The sequence below is a fragment of the Agelaius phoeniceus genome, chromosome 7, assembly GCF_051311805.1.
Source record: "Agelaius phoeniceus isolate bAgePho1 chromosome 7, bAgePho1.hap1, whole genome shotgun sequence".
NCBI lineage: Eukaryota > Metazoa > Chordata > Aves > Passeriformes > Icteridae > Agelaius > Agelaius phoeniceus.
Window position 1 is genome coordinate 20099507 of NC_135271.1, and position 19402 is coordinate 20118908.

Consider the following 19402-nt stretch of genomic DNA (forward strand, 5'->3'; position numbering starts at 1 on the left):
CTATTGTTTTCAGTAACATCTCAAGAACAATGGAATGAGAAATCATAACAGGCATCAAAACAGCAATAAATGTGTAACTGAATACACTTGAAAAATTCAAAGATGTATTTAATTATCAACCATAATTAGTATCCAATAGAGGGAGGAGGAGAAAAAAAGTTTTGCAGAATACCTTGTCTGTATCTATAAGGCTGGTTAGCACTGCTTTCACAAACAATTTCTCAATCTTCTCAGTGTTTGTCTGAATACTTCCAGCAAGAAGTATTATCAACCACATTTTAGTTTCTCTCATTAGTTATTTCTAATTCATTTATCTTAATTTTTACTTTTCTATGTTCCTAACTTGGTGCACTCATTTCCTCTGTACTATTGCTCAGATGCCTTGGCTGGTGAAAGTAAAAGAACCCTTGTGGTGGTTCCAGATTAGGGCAGTTTGGCTTTGCTAGATGCTAAAATCTGCTGTGAAAGGTGCATCCTTTCCCAGGTTTCTCACATTGAACTTGTCCCAGTTTTTGGCAGAATTTGCAGTGCCACTTTCTGCTGCCCCTCATGACTGGGAGACAGAAGTGGGCACAGCGTTCCATGGTCACAGAACCAAAGGAAAATCACCATTTATGCAAATAAATATCATGTGGATGTGGCCTAACACTCCACTTTGAGCTAGAGCAAATGTAAACTTACCCTGCTTATTCCATCTGGTCCTGGGTGAGTGGGATGCCCTGGAGGACCAGGGTCACCAGGCTGGCCAGGGATACCAGGTTCCCCATCAATCCCTTGAGGACCACGAGGACCCTACAAAGAAAATCAGGAATGCCAGCAGTGTGCAAAGGTATTCACTGAAATCATTGTAACTGGCAAACACTTGCCTCTTTGGGATAAATCTGTATTTCTACAGAAAGATCTTCAAAAAAAACAACATCCCTAAAGCTCTGTTCCCACCCTCAGATCAGAAGCACTGACTGAAATTTATCATGGATCCAACAATTAAATAAACCGTAGTAATTTCTATCACAGGCTTTTTTAGAAACTCAGGCTTCCTATCATTCCACACTAGAGTATACTATTCCTCAAAAACCTCCTTGGCTTTGCCCACTGTATAGAATGAAGTTAATTCACTTTTAAAATGAGTACAGCTCAGGTAAGTGTAAATATACACAGAGGCTTAGGAAACTCCAGAGTAATGCTGGATTTTTAAAGCCTACTTGACATCATGAATGGTTTAGCCAGTTCATAGCACTGTTGAATTCTCAACACAGTTGTAATGCCAGAAATGCAAGGAAAGTTACCTGGCGTTGAAGCCACCTCTAGCCAGTATTTACAGAATAGGTTAGAGCCCATCCTGTAGCTCTCATTTTAATGTGTCTCCCATTTTTAATTCCTAAACTGCACTCAACTCATATAAGAACTAGAATTAAATATGGAGGCAACTAATAAAACATTAGTGGAGCAAAATGAGTAGTAATGGGACCAATACAGACATGCTTCAATCATAAATACAGACTTTAAAGTGCTTGTTACTACTTTTCTTCGTTAGAATAACATGCTTGACCAAGGCAAGATAAAGTTTTAGACTATGTAATGAGCTCTTCCATTTTAAGGATCCTTAAACATAGACTTTTAGAAGCCTGGCTCACTGAGTCATCTTTTCAAACACAATTAACAATCAGACTGCTGGGATTTCCATGAGGTGAGGGCTGTGTCTGCAACATATTTCAGTGGAATTTATGTCTGAAGTGGTATGGTTTGAACTAGTATGGCTCACAGAACGAGCAGTGAATAGATGGTATTCTGAACAAACGTGAAGATCTGTGCGTCTTGGATGGAAGCAGAACGTTTCAGCACAAAACTTCATTCTTAAATGTATCTCTTATAAACACAAGTACACACTGCCAAACCTAAAAGTGCTAACTGTCCCAAGGAGGAAAAGAATGAGATACCTTATTTGTTTGTTCTCAAAACAAAAAGAAAACAAAGCTAAGCATTAGAGAAAAAAAACCCTACAAAACCACAGCTGGCTATAAAGAATTTGGCAAGTCTGTGTCCTTGCTGATTTTCAATACCCACACAAGACACCTTAACAAAATCTAATAGAGAAAAAAAGCCTTTTTAAAATCCTTTTTATAAAAGGACCTACTTTTTAGTCACCAAAACTCAAGCTGGTTCAAAAGCAAAAATGCAACTACATACCTCAATACCAAAAAGTCATCAAAATGCATGTTTGTATTTGTAGGTGGCTAGTGGTATATAACCAATCTGGTGGGTTTTTAAAAATATTGATTACAATTTATTTATTTTTCAGCATTTATAGATTATATGTATAGAAAAAAGCCCTTTCGTTTTCTTTCAACAGTTCAAGGTCAGTAAGGTTTAAAAAAAAAAAAAAAGAGGAAAAAGGAAAAACATTCTCACAAATGCCACGAGGTGGCAGCCTCTAAACACAATTTTCTCATTCTGGCCCACTGCTGCTGCTGGTCAGGAAACAATTAAAGGTTTTGCTTATAATAAAAAAAAAGGAAAAAGAAGCTCACGGTAGGACACTCCCAAATTTCTATTTACTCAAACTGCTACTGCAAGTAAAATTGAGTGTAAATCCACATGGAAAGAAAAACATATGAATGGGTCTGAGGATGTCCAAGTTTATTTTCTGTCCTCAAAAGACCATTTGTTAACAACTAAAATGTCATCATTGTCCAAAACTCCCCCTCCCTAGATGCATTCTAAAAATGCAGCCATACTATTCCCTAGCTGTCTCTCACTGTTACACTAACAAAGAATCTGGTATAAAAAGTATGCTAATATTCCTGAATCAATTTTACATCCAAGGGTCCTGCTTTTGTAAAAGGTGGAGACTCACAGCAAGGTTGAGTTCTTTCTGCTCACTAGTCAGCAGGAGCCTGACTTTAAAGAACAACAAAAAACAATCTGAAGAAATAAATAAACAGCTTGGAAATGTGCTTAGTGCATTAGCAACATCCCCAGTCAGTAATGTATTTAACCAGATTAATTTTACAAGAGCAGTCTGTACAAGATTATCTGCTCCATGAGGGTTTTTTTCATAATATAAACTGCAGGTGTGAGCTAACATTTCTTTTCCACAAGTAAAAATAAACCCCTACACCAGCAGTCACTGTGTCTCAGTGGTCTTGGTCTCAGACCCACACTCTGGCATACACACAGCTCATCAAAAACTCTGATGGAACTTTTGCAAAGAAGCTGACTGCTTCTCAATCTTGTGTTATTCCTTGAAAGCTGAATAATAACCTGTGTCAAAAGGACTCAAAGCCATTTACAGCCTCTTGGGATTTTAGGTACTTGTGGCCACCAACCACTCTGGATGAATGGCATGAATGGCAGGGATGAATGGCAGGAAATCAGAATTTATTTAACATCTCATTGGGAATACTGCACATAAGGAAAGCACTTCAGACACAGCCCCATTCAGAAAACACAAGTCAAGATTTCTCTGTGCACCCCAAGATTGCACAAGGACTCCAAGAGTTCTATTAAGCATTTTGATACTCTTTCTTCTGACAAATGTCTTCTGGAGATCTGAAGAGCAGCAGTGGCTTGGCCAGCATCTCAGAGAGGCTGCACACTTCCTGCACTGCTTTAACAACGTCATTACCACCTCCAGACAACAGGCACACACTGGAAACAGGGCAAGGGAGTCTGAGTTAGGCCTATGCCTAACCTCAGTATTGGCTTGCTCTCTCCTGAGGGTTAGGAAAATATCCACATTGAAATTACAATGATTTGACTCTCAAATCTGCTTTTAGCAGCCTCTGTTCTTCAGCCTAGCTTTTTGAAAAGGAACATGTCATCTGGGGTATTTTCAAGCACTCCTTTTTGGCCTTTCTGTGGTTCTCCACATGTAGACACCAAAATTCCCTTATGAAGTCTTTATTTCCACTGAGCAATCCTGGTTACATTATTCACCAGCATACCAACAAATGTAGTCACATATTAACTCCTGCTAACTTCTGAGCTTTCTGCAGTGCTCTGAGCCAGGCAGCTCACACTGCTTCTGCTGCACAGCAGTCACCAGCAAGCAGCCATTGAGTTCTAATCAAGAGAATGTGATGTTCTAGTTCTGTCTGAGAATGTTTGTTGAGAAAGTATGGCTGTGGTGGAATTACTGCTAAACCTCTGTCCATTTCTCAAAATATTCAGGGTTCAATCTACCCCAGCAATGATGAAGTACAAATGTTTTCCTCTTTGTTACCTGATTCCTGGAAAATACGAGGACAGTTTTGGTAACTCTAGAAGACATAGAGACAGTTTAAAGCCATTTAATCTTTTGAAGTTGCTTCAGATACTTTATTTCTGAGATATTTAATAACTTACAGGTCTTCCCTTTGGTCCTCGTTCTCCTCGTGGACCTTGTGAGCCTGGAGGTCCCTAAAAGAAAGACCAGAAATATTAAGTCTCTTTTAAACTACCTAATGATTTTAAAAGCTCTGCAAATATGAAATCCAATGCTTATTTGAAAAATAATTTGTGGGTCTTTTCCTACATCATCATGAAGACAACAGCTATAATAACCAAGTATTCAATATTTCTTCTCAACTGGACATTGCCTGAAGGGAGTAGAACCATGATGCAGAGATCTACAGAATGGTTTCATCTCTCATGTGCTTCACAGGTTAATCTAGCAGAGGTTTTCTGAATGCTGGGTTTGAGACACCCTTCCTGCTAGTCCAGGACTGCTCTGTGGTCAGCCACAGCACAGAGCATCCTGCAGCTCCTCCTACTCCTGCTTGGACCCAGCTAGGGAGGCATTCCCCAGCACCCACCCAGCACTAAGGGCCTCAGATGTCCATGTGCCACAATCCATTCACTCCAGGCATGGGCCGAACTGACACTGGTAAAAACATCCCATCATCTTCTCGCCTCCTCAGAGCCAGAGGCTCTGCAGATAGCACCCACTGAGGGGTGGAAGAATCCAGAATCCTCCTTCACATCACCCTCCCAACACAAAGCAGGCATGGCAGGCAGTGGCAGATGCCTCATCAGAGAAGCAGAAGATTACAAAGTACTCACGGCTGGTCCCGGGCGGCCTCGTATGCCCGAAACCTAGAGCAGGGAACATAAATTAAAGTCACCACACGTCATGGCTGCATCTGTCCTGACTGCCCTACAGAAAATCAGTCATTGAAAAGCAAATAGCAAGGCAGGACATTAAAGTACCAAGCATGCTAAAAGGCTTTTTAGGGAAAAGGGGGAAAAAAATGTAGTAAATATAATTTGCACTAGTTATCTTTTTCCAGTTTGCAGTCTTTTTATTAGCAATGTGAGTAAAATCTTAGAAGTATCACTGCTCCTCTAAAAAAGATTAAATAAATTAGTGAATTACAACTGTTTAGGTTCAAATTATTGATTATTTAAATCTGTTTGTCTTCACACTAGAAAGGACTAAATAGGTAATGAAATTATATTTCACCCCTTTCTAGATACTAACTTACCATTACACTTCTACAAAAATCTAACCATAAAAATAATTATGGCAGAAGAACTAACAAATAATAGGAATTTCTAATGTTATATATGAGAAACAGCATACTTAATTCCACTCCTTTCATTCCTAGGCTGTATGGTTTTGTTGTATTTACTTCATTACTGCAATTCTGTTTTAAAGCACTAATATGTGCACTTCTAGGGTGTGCTGATGGATGAAGAAAATAGTGACTTACAGGTGGCACTATTCCAGGTTCTCCTTTTTGTCCCTGTAGGAAAAAGACACCAGAACATCAGACGCCAGAAAAGAAGTGCAATTACCAGTACCAGTTTCAGCAACACCATCCCTGTGACTGTGATAAGAGTAAGGCTTGCTTAAAAATACAACAAGACTAATTTAAAGTACCTGTGACAAATAATCCGTATTATTTTCACGACTATGGACACTGACTAAATGAAGGCCATAAATTAACATTATCCTCTAGCTCCTCTAGCCTGGAAGAATAATTAAACTAAAAAAACATGAAACTTTTCTGTTAGAACTGCTAGAAAGTGCTAGAAAGTACATTGGAGCTCTGTTGTTGGATGACTTGATTCATGTGAAATACAGAGCCTAGAGCAGTCTTTAGAGTCCATTTCTTCAAGATACTAAATTAACATACATATCATCAAATCCATGGATATAGAAATCCATCTGAAGCCTAGAGACAGGTTATAATACAATGATATTGCATAGCTTCAGAGTGAAGGACAACTGCAATTGACAATTGACTTTTCTTTGAGTTGAATGTGTTGACAATGTTTACATCAAATAACTGGGTTTAGACCTACTGGTGGTAACTGTTTTTTAAGGAAAAAAAGAGGGCTTTGTAAAGATAAAAAATGTCCTGCCTTGCTTACCAAATAATAAATAATAAGGTGGGTGAAGTGCATTTATTTCCATAAACTAAAAGTTATGGATCATCTAAAAGTTATTTCAATTATTTCTTGCAGTTGCTTACTATCTTAGAAGCCTATTTATGGGAATGCCTTTACATTTCTTCTGTAAGAGCAGGTCTTCCCTTTATTTAATTGCACACAATGAGAGAAGCTGCCCACAGAACCTTGGCTCTGGGCAAGGACACACGACTCCAGTGCCACCTCCTGCCCACTGGGCAGCTCAGCCTCAGCACATAAACCAGCTGCAAGCTTTATCAGTTTAGCATCTACTGACACAATGGTCCCTTCCCTCAGCCTGTGGCACTGCTAGAGGTGACACAACCACACTACTCCAACTGGAATTCCTTTGATGTAGACAGCAGGGATTTTCAGCCAGGGGATTCTCTATATTAAGATCAGGATTTCTGCCTGCATCCCAATGTTTTTTTCATGTGGTCTGCAATCTCCCTTGCCACCAAGGAAGGCCAAGAGAAAGAACTATATGTTTTTAACAGAGATTATGTGTGTCTTTTATGATATGCTTCAAGGAGATGCATGGGAGTATTTTAATGGCAGTAATGCATTACAAAAAAAGTAAAGGAAATCTTACCTTTCTTCCTCTACCTATGAGAAAGGACAAAAGAGGAAAAGAGAAGAAATTAGTGATTTTACTCTGAGAGACAGAATAGTAAGAGTTGAGTGAAGGTGTTGCACCTAGAGCCATCCCTGATCGGAGGCAGAGGATCACCTACAGGGAGCTGGGAGAGTTCCCAGGGACACACATACTCCCTGGGTTGGGTGTGAGGAATCACAACACTGTGCAAAAATGTCCTCTAATTCTCAGCCTTTTTCCTCATTGCACAGAGTAACAAAAAACACATTGGGAAAGCAGAGTATCTTGTGAGAGACTGTCAGATGCTGGCCTAATGACTGACAGAAAGTCAAGGGAAGCTTTATTACTGACTCCAACAATAACTCTTGATGGATCCACAACATATTACATGGTATTTTTCAGAAGACAGAGTTCACAGAGGGATTTTTGGCCTTTTTTTTTTTTTAGAAAGCACCTGCACTACCATGAGTGTGCATTCAGAGCCATATAGCCACACTCATGCCCACAAAAATCCTTCATAAGAAAATTTTATAAATGCTTTGAATAACAATAAGGAATTTGGGAATGTATCCATACTGCTTTTATATTTGCTGGGTGTATCCTGCTGGTGTTGGCCCAATGCCTCCCAACACAGAGCAGGATGCACCATCTATTTATTAATGCTCACCACATCTTGCTCCACTGTTCAATTACAAAAGCCCCTGCTTTTTTCTTTATCTCTACTTTGTTCAATATTAAGCTGATCAACAGCAATTATATTTCCTGAAGAAATTAATTATTATGCATTGAACGTAGCTCTAATAATTCAATACACAGTGTTACATGGCTTTAATTGCAAGGTGAAAAATTTTCTTTTAGGAAAATTGAGGGGGATTCCTTTACCTAAGTTTCTTCAGGAAGAAAAGACTTAATCCTTAAGGCATATAATAGAAAAGATACAAATAGAGAGTCAATAATACTTCATGCTTCTTTTATATCTCACAAAAGGATGTTTTCACTTTGGGGAAACATTTTACATTGGCTCAGTTTACATTTATTAGAGGGTCCCTGAATTGAGCTTTTGAAAGAATGCACTTATTATATATAGTTATGTATTCAATATTTATATATCTTAATATGTTTATTATATATATTTCTCTTTCAGTTTCAGACGAAAGAGAAGTATATATAATAAACATATTAAGATATATAAATATCTTAATAAGATATTTATTACAAAAAGAAGCCAGAATTCAACCTCCTCAAAATATCAAGATGTTGCAGATGAACCTTTTAGCTCTAAAGCCATTTGGGCTTATATAAGACTCATGGTTCCAAAGCAAACGGTTTTGAGTTGGCTATGGGGCAGCCCAAGAGGGAAGATAACTGCCAAGTATATGCGATTTTCAGACTTAAATTTTCACCATCAAAACAGCTTTAGGGACTTTAGTATCACAAGGTTTCTAGTTCTTTGGGCTGCCTCTCCTCTCAAACTAGAAAAGGCTCTTACCTATGGTGGGGTCAAAGTCCCGTGGTGTGTGGGGACACACAGGACAGCACTCTCCCGGGGGCACCTGGGGGTTCTCACACTCCAGCAGGTCCTGACACTGGATTTCATCGCAAAGAATAGCTCCATTGTCACAGACACAGATTTGGCACGGTGAGGGCTTCCAAATATCCCTGTTCAGGTACATCTGTCCATTCTGAGTGCAGGCTATTTCTTCACCATCTTCTCCTGGGACAGAGGAGAGAATATACAACACATTTTCCAACCATGAAATTGAAGGAATGGGACTGGACAAGGAAGGAGCCCATCTGGAGGTGAGAAGCAGCATTACATACACAGAGAAAACAAAGCACCAGCATAGCTGATGTTAAGGACTTTAAAGAGATGTGTCTTTCTTCTTTTACCAACTTGTTTCTTTATCAGAAAAAAGTAAAATAGAGTCCCCAATTTCCGCACACTATCAAAGGAACTTTGCCTCATGAGTCTTTGGATATCATTCTGCTCAGTGGGGTGTCACCTCTGCCCTGAGGAGCTCCTGCCAATTCCCTGCTCTGTGTAAGTGCTGAGCACAGCTCATTGCAGAGTCTGACTGGGGACAAGAACCTGTGACTTCTGTCTGGAACAGCACAGGCTGCCTGCTCCCTGCTGGCCTACACAGCCAGATGGGACAGGGCTCAACAGACCCAGTAGCAGTTGGGGGAAAGAAAAAAGACCATCCCATTTATTGAGTGAGGTTTTTTTACAGGTGTGGGGGAATACCAGCATGGAGAATCAAGTCTTCCAAACAGGACAGTCAGCCTCTGTCCAGAGGCAACAACAGGTACATTGGTACTTGCAGCAATGTCTCCAGCTGAGTAACAAGAGGCTCCTCACATGATTTATGTCCAGTTTTTATAATCCAGCTCGTCATAGCCTCACATGATTAACCCAGCACACACACAATACTGCCATGGATATATCTTAATTGCATACAAAATAGCTCTTAGATATTTTAACCATATGAAAGACCATAACCATATTTGAAAGACCATCCTTTGTCACTATTTTTATACAGGACCAGTATGGACTGACTATATGCATACATCCTCTCTATTTACTTATTCACACAGTCACGTTCACATTTGTACTGTTTTACCATATAGAAGTCTTTGCCTTTGTTTTCTTCCTACTTTGTAGCCAAACACACTGGATATGTTTGGATTTTTTTTTAATCATGAGCTGAGTATATCTCATTATCTTCTCCTAAAATTAAAATATGTCTGAGAAAGAGATCACAAAACAAGTAAAGTAGAAAGTTTTGCTTGTGTATCCAACATTTCACAGAATGCCCTAGCAGCAAGAAAGGACTTTTTTCATTTTGAGAAATGAAATTTCTCAAATATGAAATATTTTATCCCCTAAAGGAGCAAGCAGCTGCAAAACCAAAGAACCATCCCCAGGCGGTCCACAGACCATGTGTCACAACTTGCAAACCAAGAATCCCAGTGCCAAGACAGTGTCTGAGTCACACACGGCAAAGCTGTCACACACAGTCCAAAAATTATTGTCCTGACCCCGAGATGCTGCAGAGAAGACTGATCTTACGTGGGTGGGAGCTTCATCTGACCACAGAAATCCCTCCTATCCAAAATATCTTTGAAATTGGACAATCTAGTTAAAAGCACTACTGAAAGTTCCCAAACAGGTCTAATTTCTAACTGATACAAGACTGGGAGTAGAGTCAATTATATACACAGGACACATCTGCCTAATCAATGATCATAACCATTGTTTGTTGAAGCAAACCTGTTACTAGTGTAAAAATTAACAGCTCTAAGCACAAAGACAATTTCACTGTTCTATATATTTCTGTCCTAATTTAAACCAGATGTAAATAGAAAATCACAAAGTAATAAATAGGAGCAGATTTGGAATTTCAGCTTTGTGCCTCATCTCAAGCCCAGTTACTCCATCAAAGTCAAAGCCTGAAGAAAGGGAGCAGATGTGTCATTAACTGTTGCCTGCCATCACTAACAGCTTTTTAACACAAACTCAAATTGAAATTTTCACCAGGTCAGCTCCTCTTCAATTGCTTTATCACACCAACAGACTAAATGACTCGAAGAGGTGCTGCAGAAGCTCGGGAGGAAATGTTTTCAGTGTGAAGTAAAGACATCAACTAAGTATGCTGCACAGTCCATTTATGACACTGTGAGAATCATTTTCCAAACTGCAGATCGTATTTTGGAAACCACTCTTCTCATTTCTCCCTTGTGAGCATGACATAATGCACTGTCTGACATATTTAGCCTTTTCCCCCCAGATGTCTGGCATATGGTCTATGTCTTCTTTAACATATCACCCACAGAACTCGTTGTGCTGTTCAAAAGAGCAACAGTTTGCATAAATGAAATTTCTAAGTTATTGAGCCCAAAGTCAGCATTCTGTCATAACTTCAAATAAACCACATAGCAACTGCTTTGGCAAATCAGAGCTGAGCCAGATGGTGACTAGCTTCTGCCTGGGTCCTGCTCAGTGGCTGGGAAAGAGGCAGACAAAGGCAGGGGGAAAAGCACATACCAACTTCTGAAAGCTACTAAGAAGACTGCTTCCCTATCAGATTGTAGATATGATGGCAATTTAAAAAAAAAATCCAAAAAACAAGCCAAAACAAAAAGAAAAAAACATACCACCTCGTAATATTGTCAGAAAACACAACGATACATCTTTTATTTACATGTGGTACTCCTAGGGGTTGTTTTCTGCTGTGACTGCATTACACTGAAAGAGTAGGAAAGGGCAGCTGTTTCAAAGCCAGCTCCTTTCACAAGAACATTTTGACATTCTATTCCCAGGCCTCAACTGCAGGCGTGTTATCCAGCTACACCCAGAGCAGCAAAGGCAGCAAAGGAAACCATTCTACCATTTCCTCTCTGCCTTGCAAATGTGCAGGTTTGTTTTATTCACAGAGACCAAGTTACAAACTCTTTGTATATCACATGCTCTTTCTACCTCTACAGCTGTAACATTAGGTGCTGAGTGGCTTGAGAAGCAGCTTTGGAAATTTTAAATGAGGCAAAAGGATCTGCTAGGCCATTAACTAATTCCTTTTTCACCAACAAAAAATACAACTCTAGTTGGTATTGGACCCAACTAAAGTGACAGGATTCAAACCCACCGAGCGTCAAAGCAGTCTGCAAATATAAAAGGCAAGGTAGGAGAGATACCCAATGATACACTTAAGGACTCATTCATCCATGGGCTTACACAACAACCAACCTTCAGAAAGAGAATTTCAATGCAAAGCACAGTAGGTAAAATGCAATTTTTTTTCTGCTATATGTATTGGAGTATGGTTTAACTTTAAAGATCTAATTTATCAGCAGTCAAACTGTCAGTTACAGCTAATTTACCAGATCCTCAGATGCAGAAGCTAGCATCAGCAGCTTGAAGTAAAATCACACCAGGCACTGCCATACCCAGTTTGGTGGCACCACTGAAGCTGTACTAATTACTGAGAGGGGAGGAAGGGGACAGGGACCCAACATGTCATCCCAGCCACTAGATGGCTGTCAATGTCCATCAGTCATCACGAGCAAGTGTCAAAGGTCCTGCACAGACCAGGTGTGTAAAACCTCCTTTGGGCTGCTTGTGCTGAGCTTGTTTTCATTTCAGGTACATCTCTCTCAAGGTTAATTCTCAAGCCAACAGCAGAACAAGGGTTTTAAAAGACAGCATATGAAATCATTTCAATTTTTCACCACATCATTTTGAAAGCAAAACCTAAAAATTTACTGCTGCTTCATTGTTGTTTAAGGCTACTTACTTCACATTATTGTGCCCATATTGCTTTCACTGATTCCTGGTTCCCAACTTGTACATGGAAAAAGGAAAGTAAGGCCTGGACATGGAACCAAGCAGAACAAATAGAAAGAGAGAAAGACAGACAGAAAGAAAGACATAAAGAAAGAGGGGAAATGACAACACAAAACTGTGCACCATAAAAAGTAGAAGCAGTGAACCACCACCACCTCAGCTGAGGTGATGGCAGGTATATGAAGGACAGGAACACATCTTTCAATGACCTACTTGAAGAAAATAAATGGCCTGAGCAAAACCTGCTTATATGAGTGTTTTCTGCAGACATGAACAGCATTGAGTCATGGATGAAATGACAAGGAAAAGAAAAGGATTTGGCATCAAAGCAGCTCCATTTCATCACATTTTTACTGGTCCTACCAAATGTGCTAATTAAAGGAATCTAGAGGCTGACAGACCTACAGTGGTAGAGAGCACAGTCCAACAAAAGCAAAAAAGATGATGACTGGTACTGAAAGCAGTCTGCCAGTTTTAGGCTTTCTTCTGCCAGGAGGGGCTTCTTGATGCATAGTGTAACCAAAGTCCAATTCTTTTGCATTGTTTAACATAAAAAGACTGGAACAGAAGGGGTACAGTTATTTAATGAAAAAGGGTTGGAAATAAAACTGCTTGCACAGGGGTCTTCTCATCCTCTCTCTGTCATCCTCATGCTAGCTTGTGAAAAGCATAGAGAAATATAAGATTACACAGATACAGTGGTTTTAAAGTTTAAAAAGCTAGAAAATGAAAAGCTGAGTTTTGAGATATGAATTACAAAAGTTAATCCTGCTGACTCACAAAGCAGAGGTGCAGAAGTGAATCAACATGAAAGATGATATGTGCTAGCAACCATTCTGCAGATGTACTGCTGTGCATGTGTACAGACTGCCAGGACAGGGACAAGAGGACCTTGGGCTTAATAATGTTTGACTGCCAGCCTGCTGCAACAATAATCTAGGGCATGATCCAGATCCCATTAAATCAATGGGAAAAACCATTCACTCCAATAAGAATCTTTTTTTTTTTTTTTTTTTGGTAATTCTTTTTCTTAGTAATCAAGTATTATCTTTTATAACACTAATTTGTATCATTTATAATACTAATATATATAATTACTGTGACTTGTAAATTATAATATCAACACCAATTATTCTGAAAATCAGTTTTCAGGAGTGCTGACAAATACAAAATCTATTTGGCATTTGTTGCACAGAAACAATTCTTGTTAATAATGATTAACAGAGAGAATTCACATAAGTACTTTACAGTTACATACATGAGGATGAACCTGGAATACTTTACTAATAAAAGACTGAATTGATGCACAGTTTTGCCAATCTTGTGCACATAAACATTTAGGAAGAGAAGGGAGTTCCAAGTTGCTGCCCAACTTCCCTTGTAAAAAAGTGAGTAAGAACAAATCCCTTCCATTATATTTATGGGAATTTATAGAGGCACAAAGTTTAAAACACAAACCTGTAGGAAACCAGACTTCATCAGAACTTTTTCTTAGGAAAAGAGGTGGGGGAGGGTTAATCCATCCTCCAATGTTCCTGCTTAAAAAAATCCTAGGGGATAATTTGCAAAGTTGACAATTAATAAGCCTTTTTAACAGCATTCCACAGAATAAAAGGTGTTGAATGCTTTAAAGTCCAAGTGAGTTTCAATGTGATTGAGGAGGTTAGCTCTCTAGACAAGGAGACTAGGAGCTGCAAGACTTTAGAAGTAGAAAAGTTCCAGGGTATTCTCTTAAATAATGTAGATAATTTTAAAATATATATTTTCAACTGAAGAATTACAGGCTCAACTTCTTTTTCTGCGGAGGCCACAAATACCATTAAGTATGAATTAATACTGTGAAGCATCAAGGTGCAAGTCAGCTCCCAAGAAGATAATTAATTGTTGAAATTGCTGTGACCATCAATGAAGCCTTCTTAAAGCCATACACTGCATCTGGCCAGTTGCTTCTGGCTGGGAGGGAGTTCAACCTCAGCTTTTCACCAAATAAGAAAATCCAGCCTCCAAGCTCTAAACAGCAGTCCAGAAACAAAAGCAACAGCAGAACAATATACCCTGACTTGGGAGAAGGGCTTTCTTAGTGCCACCTGGCAGCTGGGGTTTGTTTCTTCCAGAAAATTGTGCCTAAATAAATAAATAAATAAATAAATAAATAAATCTGTTTTCCATTCAGCATTGTGATTTCAATTTTGACTGAATGGGGGAAACTGAATAGGAAAAACTATGCTTAGGATACAGTTTAAAACCTCCAAATTAATTGTAAATCAATATCTGAAGTATGCAACTTCATTCCCTATTTCCCTTAGTCCCTATTTCTCCTTTTTCTCACTGGTTCATGAATTTATGTCTCCATCAGGGCAAAGAGAAGTTTTGCTTGCCTTTTTATGGATAACTTTCATTTCCAACACAGAAAAATCAACAATGTTTTTATTATAAGATCCAACACATGCTGAATACAAAGGCAGAAAATACTGGGATCCCTTCCAGTGAATAGGCTTTCTCTCACCAGTCCCACAGCACTATCCAATGTTTAATACACTATTCAATTCCCTAAAAGCAAATCATGGTGTTGTATCTGCATCTTAACCTCACTGGTCCCGAGCTGCTGAGCAAGACCTTAACCCTTGTTGAGTCAACACTCCAGACAAGGCAGGAAACTGTGCAGAAGCAACCTTGCTCAAAGTTTAGTCAGACTGCTCCTTTCCTTTTGGTTACCCCAGTCTTGGACGTGTCTTTTTCAAAAGCACTCAGTTAAACTAACTCATTAGAGTTATCCCATGAACAAGATTAGATGTAAACAAGTTTAACTTTGTTTTTCTCTGTTTTTACTTCAGTTCCCAAGTAGGCTGGCTGGACACATTGCTGGGTGCCTGCAGGAGAATTGGGTGAAGGAGGGAGCTGAAGTGACTGATATGCCAGCAGTGTTTATACAAATACTCTCGGATGACCACATTCAAGCCTCCAGCATACAATGGGAAAAAATATTACTTCCAAATGTCCAAGGCTGCACAGAGACTGTCATGGAGAGGCATTCAGGGCATGCCTGAGAAAACACTACTGCAGATTTCAGCAGCTGGAGCAAATCAGTCAAAAGGCAAAGTTGGTAGCAGGGTCCCTGGTCTCTGCTGGAGCCCACACAGCCACAAACGCTCTACTTTGACTTTGTCATGCAAGGTAGTTAAAGTCAGTCCAGCTACTGCTGACTCAGTGTGGAAAAAGCCTAAACAAAGTGCTTATCATGGGCAATTTTTCTGTTTATTATCTCAAAAGAAGCTTGAGGCAACAGAGACCACTCCGTTTTATAAGCAAAATGTTGGAGCACATTCTTGACTAAGGAATGACATTTTTAAGAGGAATCACTTCATTTGCATGAAGACAGGCTGGTCCCAGAGAAACATCAGATTCTTTTGGTGGGGAGCTCACAAAGAGAACACACAGCAAACACGTTTCAGGCAGCAGAGGCAGGGCCTAGGCTTGGCACTGCTGAACACACACAAGTTCAGCAATGCAGGAACTGTCTTTAAAACTAAAACAAAACTAAACCTGCAAATTAGCACATTTCCCAAAATGTAAGAGGTTGAAACCTTCTGAAAACAAACACACCCCAACAGTGGAAATCCTGCCCAACTTGCTGCTACTGGAAATTTAAGTAAATGTGATCACAACATAATGAACTGCACATATTTCTAAACTTAAGTCTAAAATAGCAAGATTACAGTAAAAATGTAATATTATTCTACAGTCTATTTTGGCTCACTTTCTGGAATCCATAAATGTTTGATTTTTATCTTTCCAAAAGCTAGACTTGGACTGCTGTGATTTAGTAAAAATAATGCATTTTGGCTGTGAAGAGAATTCTCTCAGCTACTTCCTGTGCCATTATCAGTTAGACACAATTTCCATTCACAGCCCATTTGGAATCCTGTAGTAAATCTAGGGATAATTCACAAGAAGCCACCCTGGCTGTCCAGTCAGCCAGAAACCTATAGCCTGAGGAACAAGCCGTGCAGGGTAAGGTTGCACTATGTCAGCCAAGTTCTGAAACAACCATCTCTTGGTGTTCCCAGCACAGATCCCTGTGGAATATCACCATGATCTAGCCACCAGCTGGACTCAGAATTGCCAGCCATTACTCTGTGAACTCAATAGTCCCACCAGTTCATCATTCACCTTGTTATCCACCTGTTCAGTACCATAGTGAGTACTTCTCCAATTTTTCTATGGATGCTGTGGGAGATGGTGTCAGAAGTGTTGCTGAACCAAAAGTAAACAGTGGCTTCACTTGTGCACCAAGCCAATCATCTCATAGAAGGAAATGAGATTTAACCAATTCAATGGAAAGGGGAAAATGCATTAAATAAATAGACCCTAGCTCTGTCTGCTCCTCTCTTACCCATCTATTCCAAATCTTACAAGTTCTCCTGTTCCAGTTTCACATATGCTCTAACACTCAGAGTCTAACTGGTAAAAGAGCAATGAACTGCAAAATAACTGGTTTGCCTTCCTTGTTTTGCAGGATTTAGCTGTTTTGAAGTCACACAAAATGCATATGGATGTCTTTTCTTATTATATCTAAGAGAAACACTTGCTGCTGCCCAAACACCCTCATTCTTTGAAGCCATACACATCAAAGTTCAATAGCAACCTATCATTACACCCTGCCTTTTCCACAAAGCTATTCTACATTGTGGTTTGTAAAATGGACTCCTGTAATCCTCTAAATGCATCCTTGCTGGCTAATATCACCCTCCTTTTCAACTAAAAATAAAGATTTGTAATTAGCAAGAAAACTCAGTTCCATAATTAAAAATCCTTGCATTCCAACAGGCTCAGCATTTCAAACTGAAGTGAAAACTACCCAGTGTCTGGGTGGAGTAGGAAGGTATTGCTGGAAAGCTGTACTCATAATATGCTGTTTGTACAGCAAAGCCATTCATTTGCTGAAATTCTGAGCCTCTAAGAAAGTAAAAAAGAAGAATGGTAAACAAAAAATCTGCAAAAATTTCAGGAACAAAGCCTCTTGTTTCTTTCCTGCCACCACTACCTTTACCACAGTTCAGACAGCTCAGTCAGCAACTTCTGGTCCTAATTGACATGGAACAGACTTTGGCAGCCCTCAGGGCACCATGGCAGCTTTTGGCACAGCATCAGGGAGGGAGGGTCTAAAGGAGCACCCTAGTTTTCAAGTGTCATCCTGAAGATAATCACACACATGTACACGAGGAAGAGACAGATTTGGACTTGTCTCATGCCCAAGAGAGAGTTAAACTTATTTATTACTTACAGATATAGAATCAATAAGCTGTTTCCCTCCTTTCAGTGTGTAAAAGGAGCAATGTTAGTAACAAGTGAGTAGGGCTCAGCTCATTTCAATAAAGGTTTAGGATAAAAAACTTAAGACTGAATATAAAAGCAAGACAATTAGAATTGCTCAGGAATTTTTCTACAATGTGGGTTGTGGGTTTTTGGAGGGTATTTTTTGTTGGAGAGCGTTTCATTACTGAAATAACAAGGACAGTCCTTTTATTAGCTACATAACTTGAAAACCTTTTCTTTCATTCTCAGGATGCTTGAAATCACCTATTTCAGTCAAAAAAACCCACTGGGATTTGCTAGAGGGAACCTCACACCAATAAAAGCCTTGTAAAAAAATCTAAGTCAAGCTGCAGAAAAATGTTTTCACTGACCTGACCCAATTCCATCTTTTTCATCATTTCTGAGTCATGAGACCTTTTCAAGGTTGCCCCAGCTCATCCAGGCTAGCAAGGGAAAACTCAGTTATTTAAGAACAGCTTCCCCTCTAGCACAGGCTGGTGATTGTACAATGCAACAAGGATGACTTCAAGTAGACTCATATTTGCAAACCAACGTACTTTAAATCCCACTGGAAGAAGAACAGAGCTAGGTCAGGGGAAGAACATCTTCATTCCATTTTCAGAATGCTGCATAACTTCATCACATTTAAAAAAGAATTTTAAGCCAAATCCACTTTCTTTTTTTTGCCTTGAAACAGTGGAAAATGGTAACATTAACTTTGTAAGAAAAATCCCATGAAAGAAGAATTACAGGTATCTTTGCCACCTGAAGACTCTGTGTTACGGTATGACGCTCTGGATAAAATTATATATTTTTATTTCCATTTGATTTTAACATGTCTTTGGTACTGTCCCAATTCTTAGTCCATACAAATGTTTAAAAAAGGAAAAAAAAAAAGAAAAGAAAAAGGTCAGCAAAGAAGACATACTATCCACCCTGTCATTTAGATGCATAGCAGTGATAAATGGATACATACCAGCCATTACTTAGCTCTGCTGCAGGATTATGGTTTCTGGGACAGAGGAAATGAAAGGCTTTTCTGCAGGCTCTCCTGCTCCTAATCATTGGACATCGTTCCATACTTCAGGGAGCAAGCATTATGAACTTTGTCAGGCAAATAATCCATACTAAAAAGTTTGGAATGAATTAAAATTCAAGTAGGGATGCCTAGTTTAAAACAAACCAGCCGTCATCACCTCCAGCTACTGTTTGCTTTGAACTTAATCTATTTAGTATTTCCCTTACTTCCTCCTTTCAAAACTACTTCATCATTTTTCAGATCTTTTTAATTTTACCCTACTATTGTTTCTTTGATATGGGCCTTTAAAAGCCCAAGGAGGCAGCATCCAAGTTACAATAACATTTTTTTTCCAAAGCAAAGCACTCTGAATACTGACATCTTGTTGCACCACTTAACTCCAAAGCAGAGCTAGGACCTGAAATTAGGTGATGTAAATGTATAAAATACAAAAGAGAAAATAAAGCATTTCTATAAAAGAATGGAAACCTGTGTGTGGTTGAGAGAAGCATCCGTGTTTAAGGGATGCAACTCCAGCATTAGGCTCAAGATACCATCTAGGGAACAATTCTCGGTATGTGGGCACTCTAATGTGACTATGCCCCATTGCTGGTATCAAAACTTGGCCTTCACTGCACTCAGTAACCAGTATAATCCATACAGGGAACCCTGACATAAAACTGGGCTCTAACAGGACCAAACATTGGGCTCTGAAGTGGAAATCATCAGCTGGAAGCCAGGA

General features: G+C 39.3%; 1 protein-coding gene across 2 annotated transcripts in view; it reads right to left on the reverse strand.

The window, feature by feature from the left end:
* Positions 1 to 19402, reverse strand: part of COL5A2 (collagen type V alpha 2 chain) — a 98344-nt gene that overhangs the window by 39710 nt on the left and 39232 nt on the right. For both annotated transcript variants that reach the window (XM_054636014.2, XM_077181149.1), the window contains exons 2-7: positions 8475 to 8699; positions 6983 to 6996; positions 5691 to 5723; positions 5041 to 5073; positions 4345 to 4398; positions 682 to 792 (exon numbers count right to left, since the gene is read on the reverse strand). In XM_054636014.2, coding sequence (XP_054491989.2) covers positions 682 to 792; positions 4345 to 4398; positions 5041 to 5073; positions 5691 to 5723; positions 6983 to 6996; positions 8475 to 8699 — 470 coding nt within the window. The remainder of the gene's footprint in view (positions 1 to 681; positions 793 to 4344; positions 4399 to 5040; positions 5074 to 5690; positions 5724 to 6982; positions 6997 to 8474; positions 8700 to 19402) is intronic.